General features: G+C 48.1%; 1 protein-coding gene across 5 annotated transcripts in view; it reads left to right on the forward strand.

Annotated features, from left to right (window-relative positions):
* The first annotated feature begins 6,633 nt into the window (after window positions 1–6,633).
* Window positions 6,634–17,888, forward strand: part of AMPD3 (adenosine monophosphate deaminase 3) — a 46,440-nt gene continuing 35,185 nt past the window's right edge. Inside the window, exons 1-2 of one of the 5 annotated variants that reach the window (XM_084893482.1) lie at window positions 6,634–6,778; window positions 16,155–16,380. In XM_084893482.1, the coding sequence (XP_084749608.1) occupies window positions 16,160–16,380 (221 nt within the window). In that variant the 5' untranslated portion in view covers window positions 6,634–6,778; window positions 16,155–16,159. Of the gene's footprint in view, window positions 6,779–10,809; window positions 10,931–10,957; window positions 11,070–11,513; window positions 11,957–12,003; window positions 12,368–16,154; window positions 16,381–17,888 lie in introns of those variants that run through there. The other 4 variants (XM_084893483.1, XM_084893480.1, XM_084893479.1 and 1 more) reach the window with 4 other exon arrangements.

Consider the following 17,888-nt stretch of genomic DNA (forward strand, 5'->3'; position numbering starts at 1 on the left):
AGATTCTAGATGTTTACAAAACAGCATGGGGAGAAGGACATTTTCCCCCACTGACTTTCAGCATACACTCACAGGGAAGGAATGTTTGACACAGACAGATCTGGAAATACTCAGAACACATAAGAGGTTGGGGAGTATGGGCATGAGGAAACATGTTTGTTATATGTTTAATAAATGCTGGGAGTGACTGGACTTGGAAACGTTAATTTAAAAACAATATTACCCTGGAGCACTAAATCTGGCTTTATTTACTCATAAAATAAGAACTTTGTACACAATGGAAATTGAGCTTTTATAGTGTAAACATAACAGAATGTTCAATCATGAATACATAACAGAAATAAAGTTTTATTTCTGAGTAGTGGGAGGGAATGACTTGGGTATTGCTTCCCTGAATTCTCTCAGGGCCTTTGCACATGATATCCCAATGTTTACCAATGTCTAGAACCTTCTCCTTGCTCATACCCAGAAGGAGGTCAGAACTTCCTTGTTCTTCTCTCATACAACTCTTGTATTTTCCTTTTACAGCACCATCAGTTGTATTTTCGTGGGATCATTTGATCAAGGCTCCTTGGCTGAAGGCACGAACTATGTTCTAGACCACCAATGTTCTAGGACCTTTCCTTCCTTCCTTCCTTCCTTCCTTCCTTCCTTCCTTCCTTCCTTCCTTCCTTCCTTCCTTCGTCTTTCTTTTGTGGTAAAAACACTTACCATGGGATCTACCCTCTTAACAGGTTAAGTGTACAAGACAGTATTGTTATCTATAGACACAAAACATAACAGCAGATCTCTAGAACTTATTCATTTTTGCATAGCTGAGATTTTATGAATTTTGGTTAGGAACTTCCCATTGTTCTCTCTTCTTCCCCCAAGTCCCTGACAACCATCATTCTATTCTTTGTTTCTATGGGTTTTGCTGTTTTAGATAACATATATGTGGAATCATGCAGCACTTCCCTTCTGTGACTGGCTTATTTCACTTAGCATAATGTCCTTAAGATTCATCCATTCCTTTTTTTTTTTTAAGATTGAATAATATACCACTGTATGTATAGGTCACAATTTCTTTATCCAACATTAGGTTGCATCCACACCTTGGCTATTGTGAATAGCCCTAAAGTGAACACAAGAGTGATACTCTCTCTTTGAGATGCTGATTTAAACTCTTTTTGCTAAATATACAGAAATGAGATTGATGGACCATATAGTAATAAAACTCATTAGCAAATAATAATAATAATAATAATAATAATAATAATAACCTAGTTTAAAATGGGCTAAATGAATAGACATTTTTCCAAAGCAGATATAAAAAAGCCCAACAAGCATATGACAAGATGCTTAACACCACTAATCATTAGGGAAATGCAAATCAAAACCACAATGAGCTACCACCTCACACCCATTACAATGGCTATTACCAAGAAAATAAGACTACAAATATTGTCCAGCATGTGGAAAAATTAGAATCCTTGTACATGGTGAGAATGCAAAATGATGCAGCTGTTATAAAAAGTAATATGGAGATTCCTCAAAAAAATAAAAAATAGAAATATCATATAGTCCTTCCTTTTCTTTGCTCCATAAAGCATGGAAACAATGGCTAAAACTAAACTCTAGCTGTGGTCTTCTCTTAGCAAAGGAAGGTACACTGCTAATTCCCACAAGGATGAGGGCCAAACTCGAAGGATAGTAGAATGGTGGCTGGAAGGAGCCTGAGGATTTGTGGAGTGCCCATAAATTCCAACTCTGGACTATTTACTGAAAGAGAGAAAGAGAGAAAGAGAGAAAGAGAGAAAGAAAGAAAGAAAGAAAGGAGGGAGGGAAGAAAGAAAGATAGGAAGGAAGAAACTTTTATTTATCTCACTGTTGTTTTGGGTCTCTATTACCCTCAGTTGAACCTAATTCCAACAAATACATTTGGGAATACTAAATTATTGGTAAATCAGCAGCTTTCACCCTTTATTTAGAAAAGATAAGAACTTTGATGAAGGTAACTAGAAACTGATCTGGTCTAAGTGAGGATTACCTGCAGGTGATGTAGATATGAAATATACAGATAGGCCAGTGACTGGAGCTTACCTTTTGGGAACCATTGACAGGTGACTTCCAACTGATTTCTTTCTTTTTCTCAAAGACTCACCCTTTGTACAAATCATGAGCTATGGGAACCTTTGCCCATCCTGAGGTGATTGGGACTTGTCCGGTGATTTCTGTAAGATTTCTGAGGATTCCTGGATGGAGCTGGTGGAGTGACCTCTGGGTCATCATTCCTTGTTAAGTGTTCCAGCAGCTGTTGTTTCTTTCCTGGATCCATCCTAAACAGAACATGACTCTTCCTTCTTTGTTCCCTCAGAGCACTTCTTAAACCACCCTTCCTAAAGGTTTGGGGATAGCTGGAGAGTTGGTGAAGAGCCATTTGTTCTGTTCACACCTATGATGCAAAGAAACAGAGGAGCCATGAAATAACTGTTTCTTTTTTAAAAATTCATTTTAAAAAATTTTGTGTGCTTTCAACAATTTTTTAAACTTTAGTAAAACATAGAACATAAAATTTGGCCCTGGCTGGGTAGCTCAGTTGGATAGAGTGTCATCTGTATATTCCAAGATTGCAAGTTATATTTCCGGTCAGGGCACATACCCGTGTTTCCCCGAAAATAAGACATCCCCTGAAAATAAGACCTAGCGCAACTTTGGGAGAAAAAATTAATATAAGACACTGTCTTATTTTCGGGGAAACAGGGTAGAAGAATCAACCAACGAATGTATAAATAAGTGAAATAACAGATTGATGTTTTGAAAGAGGGCAGAAATAGAATTTTGAGGAACCAGTTAGTATTGTAAGAAATACCCAACATGCTCTGTTCAACCATGATTGTTTATTCTGATTAAAGAAGGCACTTCCATCTGGCTGGAGCTGACCTACAGATGCAGCCCTTCCTCCCCATCATGGATTGAACCTGCAGCCTATTGTCGGAAAGATTAACAAAGATTTGTTACAGAAAGATCCCAGTCTTCTGCTTACCTGATAATTACCCATTTGGTCTACCCTTTGGCTAGTTCCCTATGTAACCCCAACCCTAGCGTATCATTAAGCCCTTTGAAGATCCCCTGTCCTTTTGCATATCTGTAAACTGCCCTTTGCTATATAAGCAGCTGGCTATGGGGGGCTGCAGAGCAGATTTTTGTGGATGACCTGCTGCTCTCCCATACTGCCAGCAATATTGGAATAAACACTCATATATGATTCAACCCTGTCTCTGCTTAATTGGCTTGAGTAGTGATAATCAGCAAGGACCCATTGTTTGTCTGGTTACATTTTCTCTCTCTCCTTCCCTTCCGCTCTCTCTAAGAGGAAAAATAAAAAATAAAAATAACCCATAAATTTTGCTCTTTTCACACGTACAATTTTACATAACATTTTATAATTCAGTGGCATTAATTATGTTGTGCAACCATTACATTATGTAGTACAACCATCACAATTTTAAATTTATTTTTATTCTCACTGGAGGATATGCTTACTGACTTTAGAGAGAAAAGAAGTGTGTATGGGGAGGTGGGGGGGAGAGATCAATCTATTGCCTCCCAAACAGGCCCCAATCAGGAATTGAATCCACAACCTAGGTATGGGCTTTAAAAGAATTATATTATCACGAAAGTACTTAGAAATTGATGTTTTGAACTGTCAAAATTATCATGTATTTTAATACAAAAATGAAGTGTCATTGTCACCTATAAGACTATCATAGCCATAGTCTTCAAAATCAAGAAGTATACTTCCAAATTAAGAGTTTCAGGAATTAAAAAAAAAAAATCCCATTGTATTTGTAAGAACAATTGATGCTTTATCATTATTATTATCATTATCACTGAGGATATTAGTTTCATGGAAAAAGTTTTCTGGTATAATTTCACATTTTTAAAATTGATAGGTGGGTTTTAAACAGTGAGAATTGTCCTATATAATAAAGAGGTAATATGCAAATTGCATATTACCTCTTTATTAATTGGTTAAGAGCCATCACTCAACACACAAGATGGCTGCCACAAGATGACCAGCAGGGGAGGGCAGCTGTGGGCTATCAGGCCAGCAGGGGAAAGCACTTGGGAGAGGTCAGGCCTGCAGGGGAGGGCAGTTAGGAGAAACCAGGCCTGAAGGGGAGGGCAGTTGGGGGTTGGGGGCTAGGCCTGCAAGGGAGGACAGTTGGGAGGGACCGGGCCTGCAGGGGAGGGCAGCTAGGGGTGACCAGGCTGGCAAGGGAGGGCAGTTAGGGATGACCGGATTAGCAAGAGAGGGCAGTTGGGGGCAACCAGGCCTGCAGGGGAGGACAGTTAAGGGTGACCAGGTTGGCAGGAGAGGGCAGTTAGGAGTGACCAGGCTGGCAGGGAGAGCAGTTAGGGGTAATTGGGCCATTAGGGAAGAGCAGTTAGGGGTGACCGAGCTGGCAAGGGAGGGCAGTTGGGGGTGACTAGGCCAGCAGGGGAAAGCACACTGGCCTTGTGGAAAACTATGTGTTAGGACACAAAGGGCTGGAGCACATATGCCTTTTAAGCAAAACCCTATGGGATAATGGTCAGTAGGAATCATAATTGTCTTTTTCCTGAATGCCAGAGGTTATAAATTAACACCCAATAATGTTGTTTGCAACTGAAGTTCACACATTTCAGTGTATGTATTTAGAAAGGAAATGCCCGTTATAGATTGGAAAGATGTTGGAAAATGGGAAAAAGTCTTAAGTTGGACAAAAATAGATTTTTCAATGAGAATTTGTTACCATCCAATGAAATATGATACAAGTGCCTTGGTTACTTTTCTGGACATTTATTGATAAAAGGTAACCATGACAATAGAAAATTAGATCACAAGAATCCTAGCCAGTCTGGCCTAATTAGTGGCAATCAGGCCAGCAGGGGAGCAGTTAGATGTCCATCAAGCTGGTAAGGGAGTGGTTAGGGGGTGATCAAGCTGGCAGGAAGAGGTGGTTAGGGGCAATCAGGTAGGCAGCAGGGAATTGGTTAAGAGCCAGCAATCCTGGATTGTGAGAGGGATGTCCAACTGCCCTTTTAGGCCCTATCCCACTGGACATCCCTCAAGGGGTCCCAGATTGGAGAGGGTTCAGGCTGGGCTGAGGGACACCCCCTTCTCCCCCACACCCCTTGCATGAATTTTGTGCACCAGGCCTCTAGTGATTTAATAAGAGTAGTCAAGATATAATTCTTTTATTTGGGTCTATTTCTTTGTGAGATCTTGTTGTGTCGATAACAGCCATTAGGGCAAAGTACTGACAGGAACGGAACTTAAAAGCATGCCTTCTAGTCTCATAAAATATTGAGCTAAGGTTTATTAAACCCATTTTTTAAACATGTTGCTCTCACCAAACAGATTTTTGCTAATACCTTTAAAGTGAAAAGAAAAAGATATATTTACCATTCGTTAAAAATGAAGTAATTTAAAATTGTTTCATTTTTACCACTTACTTTAAAGGTTTTTAGTGTGCTTTATAATACCTATTAATACAGTTGTAGGTGCGCATCATTTATAAATAAATAAATTGTAAATATCAGGCTACCGGTAGAAGGAATAAAACTCAGTGCTCAAATGAGACACCAGTGAGGACACATAAAGGGTGCTCACCAATGAGTAGTTTCGTTTCCTCCCTCGATAACAATTGATGCGAGAGACAAAAAGGAGAAAGTCAAGATGTCCCACGCGTGGCCTGGGGAGAGGGGCTGGCGCTACCACCCGCCGAGAAGGGGAGTTCTGGCATACTTCTGGGAGGAAATGAAGAGTTTGAGTTTGGATAGGTTTCCATGGGCCTAAGAACCCCACGGAGAGGTGCCCCAGGAGCATCTGGGCTGGAGTTGAGGTTCACGAGTCATTAGCAGCCAGAAGGTTGTTAAAACCATGGGAGTGAGTGATCTCCAAAGGGGGCCAGCAGAATGAGAGAGGAGAGCCCCACTGGGGAGGCTCAGTGCTTGAGCCTCGACCGATGAACCAGGCGGTCACTATTGGATCACCAGAGGGGGCACATGCCAGGGATGCGGGCTTGGTCCCCAGTGTGGGGCGAGCAAGAGGCAGCCAATCCACGATTCTCCTATCATTGATGTTTCTATCTCTCTCCCCCTCTCCCTTCCTCTCTGAAAGCAATACAAATATATTTATTTTAAAAAAAAAAAGAGTGAGAGAGAGAGGACAGGCAGCTGGCCTTCTAGAGGAGGCATGTGCAAAATTTGGAATGCGGGGAGGTGGCGCCAACTATGGAAACTGTACTCAAACAGTCAAGGAAGGCGTGGTCAGCAGGTTCAAACACGGGGGAGCAGCGAGTAAGGGAGCTGCAGAGCATTCACTGGCCTTGGCAACTAGGAGGTCAGCGCGGACTTGGGGGGCGGTGTATAAGCCAGAAGGTTGTGTGTGTGTCTGTCTGTGTGTGTCTGTGTGTGTGTGTGTGTGTGTGTGTGTGTGTGTGTGTGTGTGTGTGTGTGTTCAGCTCCAGCGAGCGAGTCACCTGTCTGACAGCCGTGACCCCAGAGTCTCACCTTGGGAAGAGTCTGGGCGGGGGAGGAGGTCGGGGCGGATCCGCACGCCGTGGGGAGCGGCCTCGGGCCCGTGGGTGGCAGCGGAGGCGAGGTCGGGGAGCCTGGCCGCTGCTGGCCGAGGACAGAGCTCAGGTTCCCGCGGGCGGCGCTCAGGTGGCTGCGGGCCTGCGGGCGGCGGGCAGGGCTGACTGAGCGGCCCTGGGCAGCGGCTCCTCGCCTCTCCTCGCCCCGGCGCCAGGTAGGGCCCCGACTAGGGTAGGCGCCCGGCTCCCGGGCTTCTTCCTCCTCCCTCGGGCAGGCCCGGGGGTCTGGGGCCGGGCCCCGGGGAAGGCTGGGCTCCTGCCCGGCCGCAGGCTGCACAGGCGGGTGGGGCTGGGGGTGGAGGGGAGTGGGACGCGGCCTGGCCCGGATCCCGCCTGGCTGGCAGCCGTGCGGGGCAGCCCCCGCCGCGGTGCCCACGGTGCGCTCTGCCCGGCGCTGCCACCTGCGCTCCAGCCCCGCGGGCCGCCCCCTTCCGGCCGGGCACGGTCCCGGGCGCCGAACCCGGTGAGTGCGCGCCGCTGCGCTGTTGACCTTGGGTGGGGACCTTGGGTGGGGACCTGGGCTCCGGGCCGCCCAGCTGACCGCCCGGCTCCTCCCCTGCTGGGGTCCTCGCTAGGCTCCGCCTGTGCTCCTGGTCCTGTCCCTGCGGTGGCCTGGGCTTCTGAGGCCTCAGGTGAGCCAGCCGCATCTCGGCTCCCCGGCGGCCTACACCGGGTTCACAGGGTTTAGAATAATTAAATTTGCCGCCACTTAAGCGCCGGGGACACGTTTGTAGGTGCTTGCGGACGGACCTGATGCTCACTGCGGAGGTGGCCTTCCACCTGGAGCCAGGGGGGAGGAAGGCAGGATGACGTGGTGATGAGGTCGGTTCAGGCCTTCACCCTTACCTCTTCGGTCCTCTCCCTGTAAGGGGTGTGTATTGTGTTCTGGCTGTCTGCTGTCTGCCCTTGAACTTTCCCGTAGCTGCTCTGCAGGGGGAGCTGCTAATGGCTTGTCTGGGCTGGCCACAGGCTCTGGGTGACTTTTGAGAGGCCCCGGAGTAGGAGAGGCTTGCTAACCCGAGTGTCATTCCCCCAGAGCCTTCAGTCCTTGTATGTGCGTGGAAGCTCAGTGATAACAAATTAGCAAAGGAGCTAAGGGGAAAGCTGGAAGCACTGGGGGGAATTTTAGCGTGGTCCTCAGCCCTTCCTGGCTCTCCCCCTGGATGTGGTGACCAGCGTGTGTCCATCTTCAGGGAAAAGCTGGCTGCAGCTGGAAACCTCATGGGAGAAATTCCTCCCCTGTCTGTGAAGCATTAATGCCCAAGGTCCTGAAGCCATGGAGCCAGGCAGACAGAGCCCCATCAGCTCTCACCTCCTGAGGGCTGTCTTGGAATCTTTAGTTAGTCTGGCCTGGCTGCAACTCTGAGGATGGTGGTAGGAGGCTGCCCTGTCTCAAAATCATAGGGCTTGCATAGGTGGGCTTCTGGAAGATTCTTGGGCCTCTCATTCCACCTTCAGCCTACCTCAGTCCTTCTGAGATCCTGGATAGGGGGTGAGTGCCTCTCAGCTCGGTTAAGAAATGGTGCAAGATGAGGCCTATTTCCTTTGTCCTTACACTATGCCAGTGGTCGGCAAACTGCAGCTCTTTGGCCCCTTGAGTGTGGCTCTTCCACAATATACCACGTCCTGGGTAAGTCTATTTTGAAGAAGTGGTGTTAGAAGAAGTTTAAGTTTTAAAAATTTGGCTCTCAAAAGAAATTTCAATTGTTGATATTTGGTTCTGTTGACTAATGAGTTTGCCAACCACTGCACTAGGTGAATTAATCTTCAGATGGCCTCAAAATCAATCCCAGATAATGGGAGGATAAAACAGTAGCCTGAGAGAAAAAGCAGGAAGATACCATTTCTTCCCTAGAGCTGCTCACTGGCCTTCCTGGCTCTTCCCCCCAAATATTAATCTCTTCCTTCTTTTGTGTGCTGGCTCCCTACCTAGGACAGGAGACCATGGCTTTGGGCTTTGATATATGAGGATCTAGGGCGTAAGAGGATGGGCTCAGGGTGGAGTGCTGGCCATGCAAACTCAGCAAGAAGTATCCTTCATAGAGAATGCTATTTCTCCTGATCAGATTTCACATCTAAACATGGTTTCCTTTCCCTTGTACCTAAGTAGAGGGAGCTTGAGAGAGAGCCAGGCACACAATAATACTCCATAAATATTGTTGAATAAAGGAACACAATGTCCAGATGAAAATTCATGTTCATGTTCTCAGTTGGATTCTCCCGTGCCTGACGTCTTGGTGACAATGATGTTGCCAGATAACACTTGTAAAAGCACGTGATAACTAATTTGATTGTCATAGTGACTTATGAGGTCAGTACTATTATTAATCCCATTTTATAGGGAATAAAACTGAGCCAGAGAAGTTTAGTCACTTGCCCAAGGTCATGGAACAGGATTCAAACCTAGTCAGTCTGGCTAGAGTCCATATTTTGAAACACTTATTGTAATGACTCTGAGCATGCTATAAGTAGATTAATTATGAGCTCATTCACTTATTTATTTTATGTCTTCACTCATCATATTTACTGATGCCCACTATATTTCAGGTATAGGAACACAGTAGTGAATGAGATGGTCATGGAGCCGATAGTTAGCAGGTGAAACCCCTCTAGCCAACTCCCATGTAAGTGAGTCATGTACAGTAAAGACAACAGAAAATGAACCCCCATAGGCAAACCCACACCATTCTTTTAGGGGAGGGGACATAATTTGATTCTAGCCTTTCCTGTTCCTGGGTGTTTGTAAGGGGCACTTAAGTGATCAAAGAGAATGTTTTCTGGTCTCCTGGGCAGGACATTCAGGTCCTGGGCCTGGTTATCATAGGTTGTCTTAATGTTTCTTCAGAAGGGAAATAAGGCTTTGAGCTTGGCACCTGTGCTTCTCAGCCCAAGGGGACCTCTGGGCCAAGAGGAGCACTGACCTGTTAGGCTCAGGGTGGAACTGGGAGGGCCTTGGGAGCTTGCCCCCCTGAGACAGAGCCAGTGTCCTCTTTTTTTTTTTTTTTTTTTTTTTAAATATATATATATATTTTATTGATTTTTTTACAGAGAGGAAGAGAGAGGGATAGAGAGTTAGAAACATCCATGAGAGAGAATCATCGATCAGCTGCCTCTTGCACACCCCCTACTGGGGATGTGCCCGCAATGTACATGCCCTTAACCGGAATCAAACCTGGGACATTTCAGTCCGCAGGCTGACGCTCTATCTGTTGAGCCAAACCAGTTTTGGCAGAGCCAGTTGTTCCATCCTGTGTCACGTTAGTGAGGGTGGTGCCTATCTCCAACGGGACCCGAAGGAATGGGTCTCACACCCACAGCTGGGCCCGGGAAGATGGCTCTCTCGAGGTTGGGGGAATGAAGGCTCCTAGGCGAAGGCATTTTCCAAAGCCCGGGCCACGGGATATTAATAGGTACTTTTTCCTTTGCCGGCAGGGGTGGGAGGGCCAAATAAGCCTGTTGGGTTAAATGAAGGTAAGCAGCTTTCTTTACTGCAGGGTTTCTCAGATGTTTAGAATCCGCTAGTAGGAATTGTGCACGACTCCCCATAAGGGACAATGGAATGCAGTATTTTCCAAGCCTTCCAACCTTTTATGTTCTGTAGACCACAGTTTGGCGCATGCGTGTGGAGGCTAAGGCTAGCCATAGTTTGGTTCAGGGTGCAGATGAAATTCCCTGCATGCATTGGGTCTAGGTAGTTTCTCAGATGCATGGGCTGGGATGCTCCCCTAGTAGCCTCCCCCCTCAGGCCTCCCCTCCCCCAAACACAGCAGCAGACGATATCATTTGCCTCTTCTCCCTCTGGCAGACCAGGACTAAGAGATTGGATTCGTTTTCTTCGTGAGTTCAGGGCATTTAATTATTTAATGAATACATATTACCCTCCCTCTAGGTGGATGGCAGCCTGCTGGGTGCGCTGTTTATGAAACAGCTGTGAGGACAGGTGGGACCTAATCCCTGGGTAGCTAAAGCTCAGCAGTGGCCCAAGGATCGTGTGTCAACCATGTAATCCTGCTCTGTCCGCACCGGAGCTATTATGTGGGCTCAGGGAGGCACAACCTCACGATTGGACACGAGAAGGTGACTCAGGCCCAAACGAGGGCCACGGCCAGCCTCCCGGTAAACAACTGGGCTCTTCTCCCCAGGATTTCAACAGCACCACAGAAATAGCCATTTTGCTCACGGTTATTTCCCTGACCCACGCCACTTATCTAAGTCCCTGGGAGGCCGGGTCTGTTCTGAGCCTTCCCACCCAGCACTGTCTTTCTAAAGGGCAGATGGAGAGTGGAACTTGGCGTCCTGATTCTGCTGTAAGCCGCCACCCTGGTTGCTTTAAGAGGACTGCTCTGTGGGTCCCTGGAGGCATCCCCACCTTCCCAGCTGCTGACTCCAGCCAGGGCTCTGGAGGCTTCTCAGAGCTGGAGGCCCACGTGGGAGCCGGGAGCGGCAGTAAGGAGAGGGTGGGGAAGTTGGGCTCAGGTGGGTGGAGTGGGACATACTTTGTGTGTGTGTGTGTGTGTGTGTGTGTGTACGTGCGCACAGTCACACTCTGGTGGAGCTTGTCATGCTGCCCACTCACCTGTGATACGCAGGCTCCCTGGGGTGAGAAAGGAAGGGCTGGAATAAGATCTGCCAGCTTTTCATCTCAGCTTGCTCCTGCTTGTTTCCCCTCTGAGTCTCTGTCCTTCCCTGGGAAAGGCTGGAGCAGTTGATAGAGCTTCCCTCTTTCAGAGGAGGCTCAGTGCTGGGGTGCCCCCAATAGGTTGTTTTGATGGGCCTTCTTTTTTTAAAAATATATTTTTATTGATTTTTTACAGAGAGGAAGAGAGAGGGATAGAGAGTTTGAAATATCGATAAGCTGCCTCTTGCCTTCTGAGGGGAGGCAGCAAAGGTGATGTACTGCAGGGCACTGCTCCGCTGTCAGGAGGCCTCTGGATGCTAGAGGGAGGTGGTGCTCACCTTCTGTGGTGGGTCAGGGAGGCTGGGCCGTGGCTTGCGTTGCTGGCTCCGGAGGGCTGTGAACAGGGCCAGGGCACTGCGTTCAGGGTACAGCAGCCGTGGATGATTGGCATGACCTGAGCCCGTTAGGGCTCTTGGAAATTTTCCACTTCCATTTCATCTTCACGGGAGAATTTCCAGCTCTCGCTCAAGGCTGCTCTCAGATATGCAAAGCAGAGCCCTCCCACCCCAGCAGCTGCAGATAGGAGCCGGCAGCTGCTGCGCAGACACTGACTCAGCTCAGCCGCCCGCCCAGCCCAGCCTGCAGCCCTGGCCCGAGTGCGTCGCCTGTGTGGCATCCCCAGGAGCAGCCATGGAGACTCCAGTGCCGGGATCAGGTCTGTGTCGCGGGTGCCGACGGTGGGGTTCAGGCGAGAGCAGGAAGCAGCTTCATTTGTTTACATACAGGGCACGGTGTGCTTTCTTTCTGGAGGGACCGTGGTGCCAAGAACAGTTCCTGTTTGTTGAAATGGGTGGCATTTTACAGTTTTCTAACTCCGGGCCGCGTCTACAGATTCATGGCAGGGTGTTGTATGCGAGGGTGAGATAAGCTGGATCGTGAGCCCCTGGCGGCGAATTCGGCGGCGCCTCCCACGCCTGCTGGCTCCGGCTGACAGAAAGTTGAACGCCAGCTTTGAACAAGCAGCTGGAGCTGAAGCTCCGCGTTGCACCTGCAGAGCGGGCTTTCCTCCCCCCGTGGCCCGAGTCTGTGGGGCTGAGGACACAGACGAGCCATGGAGGAGGGGCTGGTATGTGGGGACTGTCTGCCAAGGATGCCCAGGAGGCAGCAAGGATACAGGAGGCGCCTGAGGCCCACTGCAGGGGATTAATATGGTTCTGTAAAAAAAAAAAAGGGGGGGGGGGAGGGCAGGGTGTCTGTGGGGAAATGGAACTCTGTGATCCTTGAGTCTTTGATGTGCCTTGTGAATCTGGGTTGAGGGGCCAGGGGATATAGCATCTCCCTCATACGTAACTATAGGACCTGTTCTACCAGCAATAGGTATGGGCATCTTAAGGGACCCGGTTTGAGAAAGGCTGGTTTAAGCTAAAGGAAGAGGGGGATCTTTTCTAGGAAGGTGCATCCTGAAAATGATGTTTTGTTGACTTGAGCACGCTAAAAATGCTTCATGGGAAAGCATGGCAGGATTGGGCATCAGAGCCCTCAGGCACTAAGGACCCTCCTCCCCCAAATGCCCATTTCTGAGGGGGCCTGGGTATGTGGCTGGTGTGTGTTTGTGGGATTGGGCGTAGGGGATGAGAAGGTGGTGGTGGGAAGCTTCTGTCCAGGGTGAGAGCTAATGCAGAGATGGGTCTCAGTGGTGTGATTCCTTTGGGGCTGGCCTGCCTGGGGTGGGTTGTGGTGGGGGGGACGGGGGAGGACCCTAAAGGTCAAAACCTGCAATGTTGAAGTTTGTTTTTCTATTTTATCTTTTATATTAGCTCTTCAGTCTTCATTTCCTTCCTATCTCCTTTGTGTTTGTTAAAATGACAGTATAACAGTATTAATGGTCAAAATCAGACATTGCCTCTCGCAACGGAAGTCCTGCCTTATGGCCATCTGAGCGCATGTCTCTCTTACAGCCCTTGTCCACCAGGGGATACATTTTCATGTCTTTGCAACCAAGCCTGGGTATCATTTTATGTATCCCCCACCACCACCACCACCACTTACTGTTATTTTGTGTGGCTGCATTGTCCTCTTCATGACAATTTTGGTTGCTTAGCAATTTTTTCAAGGGAGTCTGCTCTAATGCAGACATGTTAAAGCTGTGCCTGTAAACCTCCTGTGTATTTTCCTTCCTTCAGATCCTTTTCTTAGAAGTAGTTTCTAGGGGGTGTTCAGTGGTGTGGGTGCTTCCTGGCTTTGGCTGCTCCTTGCCTGGGGCCCAGGGAATGTCTCCTTCTGAGATGTGACGTTTTGAGACGTTGCCCCTGACCTGTGGCGTTAGACTGGGGAGGTGAAGGTCCATCCAGATTTGTTCTGACCTAACAGCTCCTTCTGGATCTGGTTCTCTGTCTCTCTTTCCATTTCTCTGCCCTGTCACCGTCTCTCAGCCTCTGCTCTGATGGCTTCCAGCTTCCCCTTCTCTCTCTGTAGGACATGGTGATCTCCAGTCAGCTCTGCTCTTCCTCTTTGCAGGCCAGGCCTTTGCTGTTGTCCTGATCTCTGCCACCACAGACAAGCAGTGGTGTGTGTTGGGGTTCCTCTGTCCTAACCAGCTCCCTCCCACTCAACCCCCTACCGGTGAGAGAGGCCCAGGAAAGGCAGGGTGCTGGTGTGGAGGGAAGGAGGAAATTGATTTCACACTTAAGGGGCCCACAGATGTTCTTTACTGCCCGTTACTAGCATGCTCGTCTCCTTCCTGTCTGGGTCATGAATGAGACCCAGGTGCCGCAGAGAAGAACTTGGAGACTGTTTAGTCTAGCTCCTTTTTCTCAAGCTGAGAAACTGGGCAGATGCGGAGAATGTCTGTCCCCAGGTTGCTCAGTGAGTCCCTCCTCCCCATATTTGCTTCCTCTCCCTGCCAGACACCAACTGGGCACCGTCTCACCTTCATCCTCATCTGTTGGGCGACAATGCCACTTCTCTCTTTAAACCTTCCCAGAAGAAACCATGGTGATAGGGGACAGGAAGCTCTTCTCCCAGAGCCACTCCCTGTTGGAAGGATGCAGTATTCACCCATTCCATAAGTGTGACGCTGCGTGTCCACCTGACACCCAGATGGACAAAGAGAAGCAGCACAGCGTAGCAGGTGAAGAGTACAAATGGAACCAGGTTCTGGGTTCGAATCCCCGAGCAGAGGCTCAGAGAGGAACAGGACAGGGGAGCCGCGGCTGAGAACAGCATAGGTCTCTGCTCACTGGCCAATGAGCTCTCTGTGCTTTCATGGTGTCATCTGTAAAATGGCAATGATAGGATTAACAGACTTAATAAATATAAAGGCAGAATGTACTTAATCAATGCTATCTAAGTGTTGAGAAAAAAAAAAAAAAAGACAGAAAGGCAGAAAAACAGAAAAGAAAGGAACTAACCAGGTGCTGTAGGCCAGCCACTGCCAGTAAGGAACGGAATACAGGGAGGTGGATAAGGGCACGCTGCTTACAGGAAGTGACTTTTCAGCTGGGCTGCAAAAGGTAAAAAGTATTCCTGAATCCAAATCTTTACAATAGTCCCCCTTTATCCATAGTTTTACCTCCTGTGATTGTAGTTACTCATGGTTAACTGTGGCATGGAGATATAAAATAGAAAGTTCCGGAAATAAACAATTCGTATGCTTTAAATTGCATGCTGCTCTGAGCAGCGTGATGAAATCCCGGGTGGGCCTGCTCTGTCTTTCCCGTGAGGTGAGTCATCCCTGTGGCCGGCGTCCCCACGCTGTAGATGCTTCCCACCCGTTCGTCACTGAGCTGTCTCCGTCTAAGACCAACTATGTCACAGGGCTTGTGTTCAAGGAACCCTTATTTTACTTAATGACAGCCCCAAAGCCATTCTCATAACTTTTATTCACATAACTTTCATGACAGTATATGGCTATAATTTTTCTATACTTCTATTTTCAATGTTAGTTATTGTTGTTAACCTCCCACTGTGCCTTATTTATAAATTAAACTTTATCATAGGTATACACGTATAAAAAAGTCATAGTATATTACCCAGCTGTGAGGTTCAGTGGTTGAGCATCGACCTATGAACCAAGAGGTCATAGTTCTATTCCCAGGCAGGGCATATGCCTGGGTTTTGGGCTCGATCCCAGTAGGGGGCATATAGGAGGCAGCCTATCAGTGATTCTCTCTCATCATTGATGTTTCTATCTCTCTTCCTCTCCCTTCCTCTCTGAAATCAATAAAAATATATTTTTAAAAAATTGGTAGTGAATATAGGGTTCAATATTATCTGGGGTTTTAGGCTTCCCCTGAGGGTCTTGCAACGTATTTCCCATAGATAAGAGCCGGGGAGGGAGGCAATGCATTTTATTTGTTGTGTCTTATTAGAAGTTCCAGAGGACTTCAAAGACTGGAACTGTGATTGAAAATTCTCTTTTCAGCAAACGGCCTTGTTTCATGAGAAGAGGAATGCAGCCTGGGGTTCCCCTGGGCTCTGCTGTCCTCCTGTGGGGCCTTATGATCATCATCAAACCCTTTGGGCTTCCCCTCGGTGCAGTGGGGATGAGGTTTGGTCACTGGTGCACCTGGAATGGCCTCCTCAGTCTGCGGGAAGAACATCTCCCTTCTCCTCCACGGAAACAGAGCAGGGAAAGGCAGGGAAAGGTGTGCTCCAGATCCTGAGTTCAGACCAGTGGACAGTTCATTCTTTGACTTCCGGTCACTTGCTTTCCTCCACTCTTCACATCCAGTTTCTTGTTGAGCTAGTTCTAGACATTGGCATGCTGGGTTTTGTCAGGGGGAAATCCTGAGTAGGCAGCTGACCCCAAGGATTGGGAGCCTGGCCCTTATTTCAGTACCTTCTTGTCCCCCCACGGTGACTCCGGCCACCCAATAATCCGTGAAGGTTAACGCTTGTTCTTTCTCTGTTAGCCGAGATGCCGCGCCAGTTCCCCAAGCTGAACATCTCTGAGGTGGACGAGCAAGTCCGGCTCCTGGCTGAGAAGGTGTTCGCCAAAGTGCTCCGAGAAGAGGACAGCAAAGATGCCCTGTCCCTCTTCACCGTCCCCGAGGACTGCCCCATCGGCCAGAAGGAGGCCAAGGAGAGGGAGCTGCAGAAGGAGCTGGCAGAGCAGGAGTCGGTGGAGACCGTGAAAAGGTTTGTCCTCGTGGCTCAGCTGTCGTGTGCACAGTTATGCAGACCCAGGACCCAGGCGGCCTGTGGATGTTCGTCCTGAGGTGGCTCCTGGGAACTGGCCTGGCCCTGGGAACTGAGCTTATTTCTTAGCCAAAACCGCTTGACCATCACTTATTCCACAAAGGACATTTCGGTGTGTCTGTTTAGTTGAAAAGATAAAAAAACCGCTCTCTGCTGTTGTTTTAATAATGAACCAAGTACATAAATGCACACTATTTCCACATGAAATTTCTATTTTCTTTTTGTAAATTTTAGGATTTCCTGGGAAATACCAATTTTACTTCTTTTCATCACTTAGAAAGTACTTTGCATTATTAATTAACTCAGTTCATTATTTACTGGGTCCTATGCTGGGCAACAGGAATGTAATAAAGAACAAGACAGATGTAGTCCCTCCCTGTAGAGTTTGCAGTGGTCTGGACAATAATTAAGTAAGTGCACAAATTAATTTTAAAAATGACAAATTATGTGCACTATTAGTCAGGTCTAATCAGAAAAACAGAAACCACTCGAGTACTGGAAATAGAATTTAAAGCAGGGAGTTGGTTACAGAGGTGTTAGAGAACTGAGAACACAAGCAGAGGGGAGGAGGGCCGCTCAGAGACTGGACACAGTAGGAAGCAGCTACCGCCGTCAGCTGGAAAGGCAGTGGAAAGAGGGAGCATTGCTGGAGTCTGGGGTGGAAAAGCTGTGGCCTTCCACATGAACACTGGAGCCAACGAGGGAAAGCAACAGCTGCAGAGAAGCCTCCCAAGGCAGAGATAGACGCAGGAGACACGTGGCTTTAATCCTTATGGCACCTGCCAGTTTCCCCCAATGGTTGCCATTGGCCAAACCTAGCCAGAAGGCAGTTGATGCACACATAGCTGGAAACACAGGGGAGGGGAGGACCTGAGGACAAACAGTCCAGGCCCAGCCCAGGCCAGGGGCTCTGAAGGAGATGAACGGGAGTTGAGAGGAAGTAAAGGGGTGTGTGCATGGGTGGGGTGGGGTGGGGGACAGCCTTATTCAGAAGGGGTCGTTAGGGAAGGTTTCTTGGAGGAGGTGACATTGTAGCTGTAAAGGGTGTAAAGGTATAAAGGGCCCAGCGATGCTCAGAGCTGGTTAGAGGCCCTCTATCTTCAAGGCCCATGTGGGGCGGAGGTGTGGCTAAAGGGGTAAGCCAGCGCCAGGACAGGCATCGGACCAGACTGGCCTTATGCTCCCTGATAAGAAGCTTAGATCTTGGTCCAAGTACAGTGAGAAGCCCTCACCCTACCACGGTTTATCTCACCTGGGAGGGCAGAATTAAAGAGTAAAAACCTTGGATGGAGTGTCCAGGGGGGCTCTGGCTGGATGCCCGCCTGGCCAGCATTCTGTAGACTTCAATAGCTAATATAATGGAATTGGGGTCTCTACTGCAACCTAGTCGGTGATCAGGTTCTTCCTAATGCACCTCCTTATTTTGAAAGGCAAGCCCTTTCCTTTCT

The sequence above is a fragment of the Pipistrellus hanaki genome (genome assembly GCF_964339955.1).
Source record: "Pipistrellus hanaki genome assembly, chromosome: 9".
Taxonomy (NCBI): domain Eukaryota; kingdom Metazoa; phylum Chordata; class Mammalia; order Chiroptera; family Vespertilionidae; genus Pipistrellus; species Pipistrellus hanaki.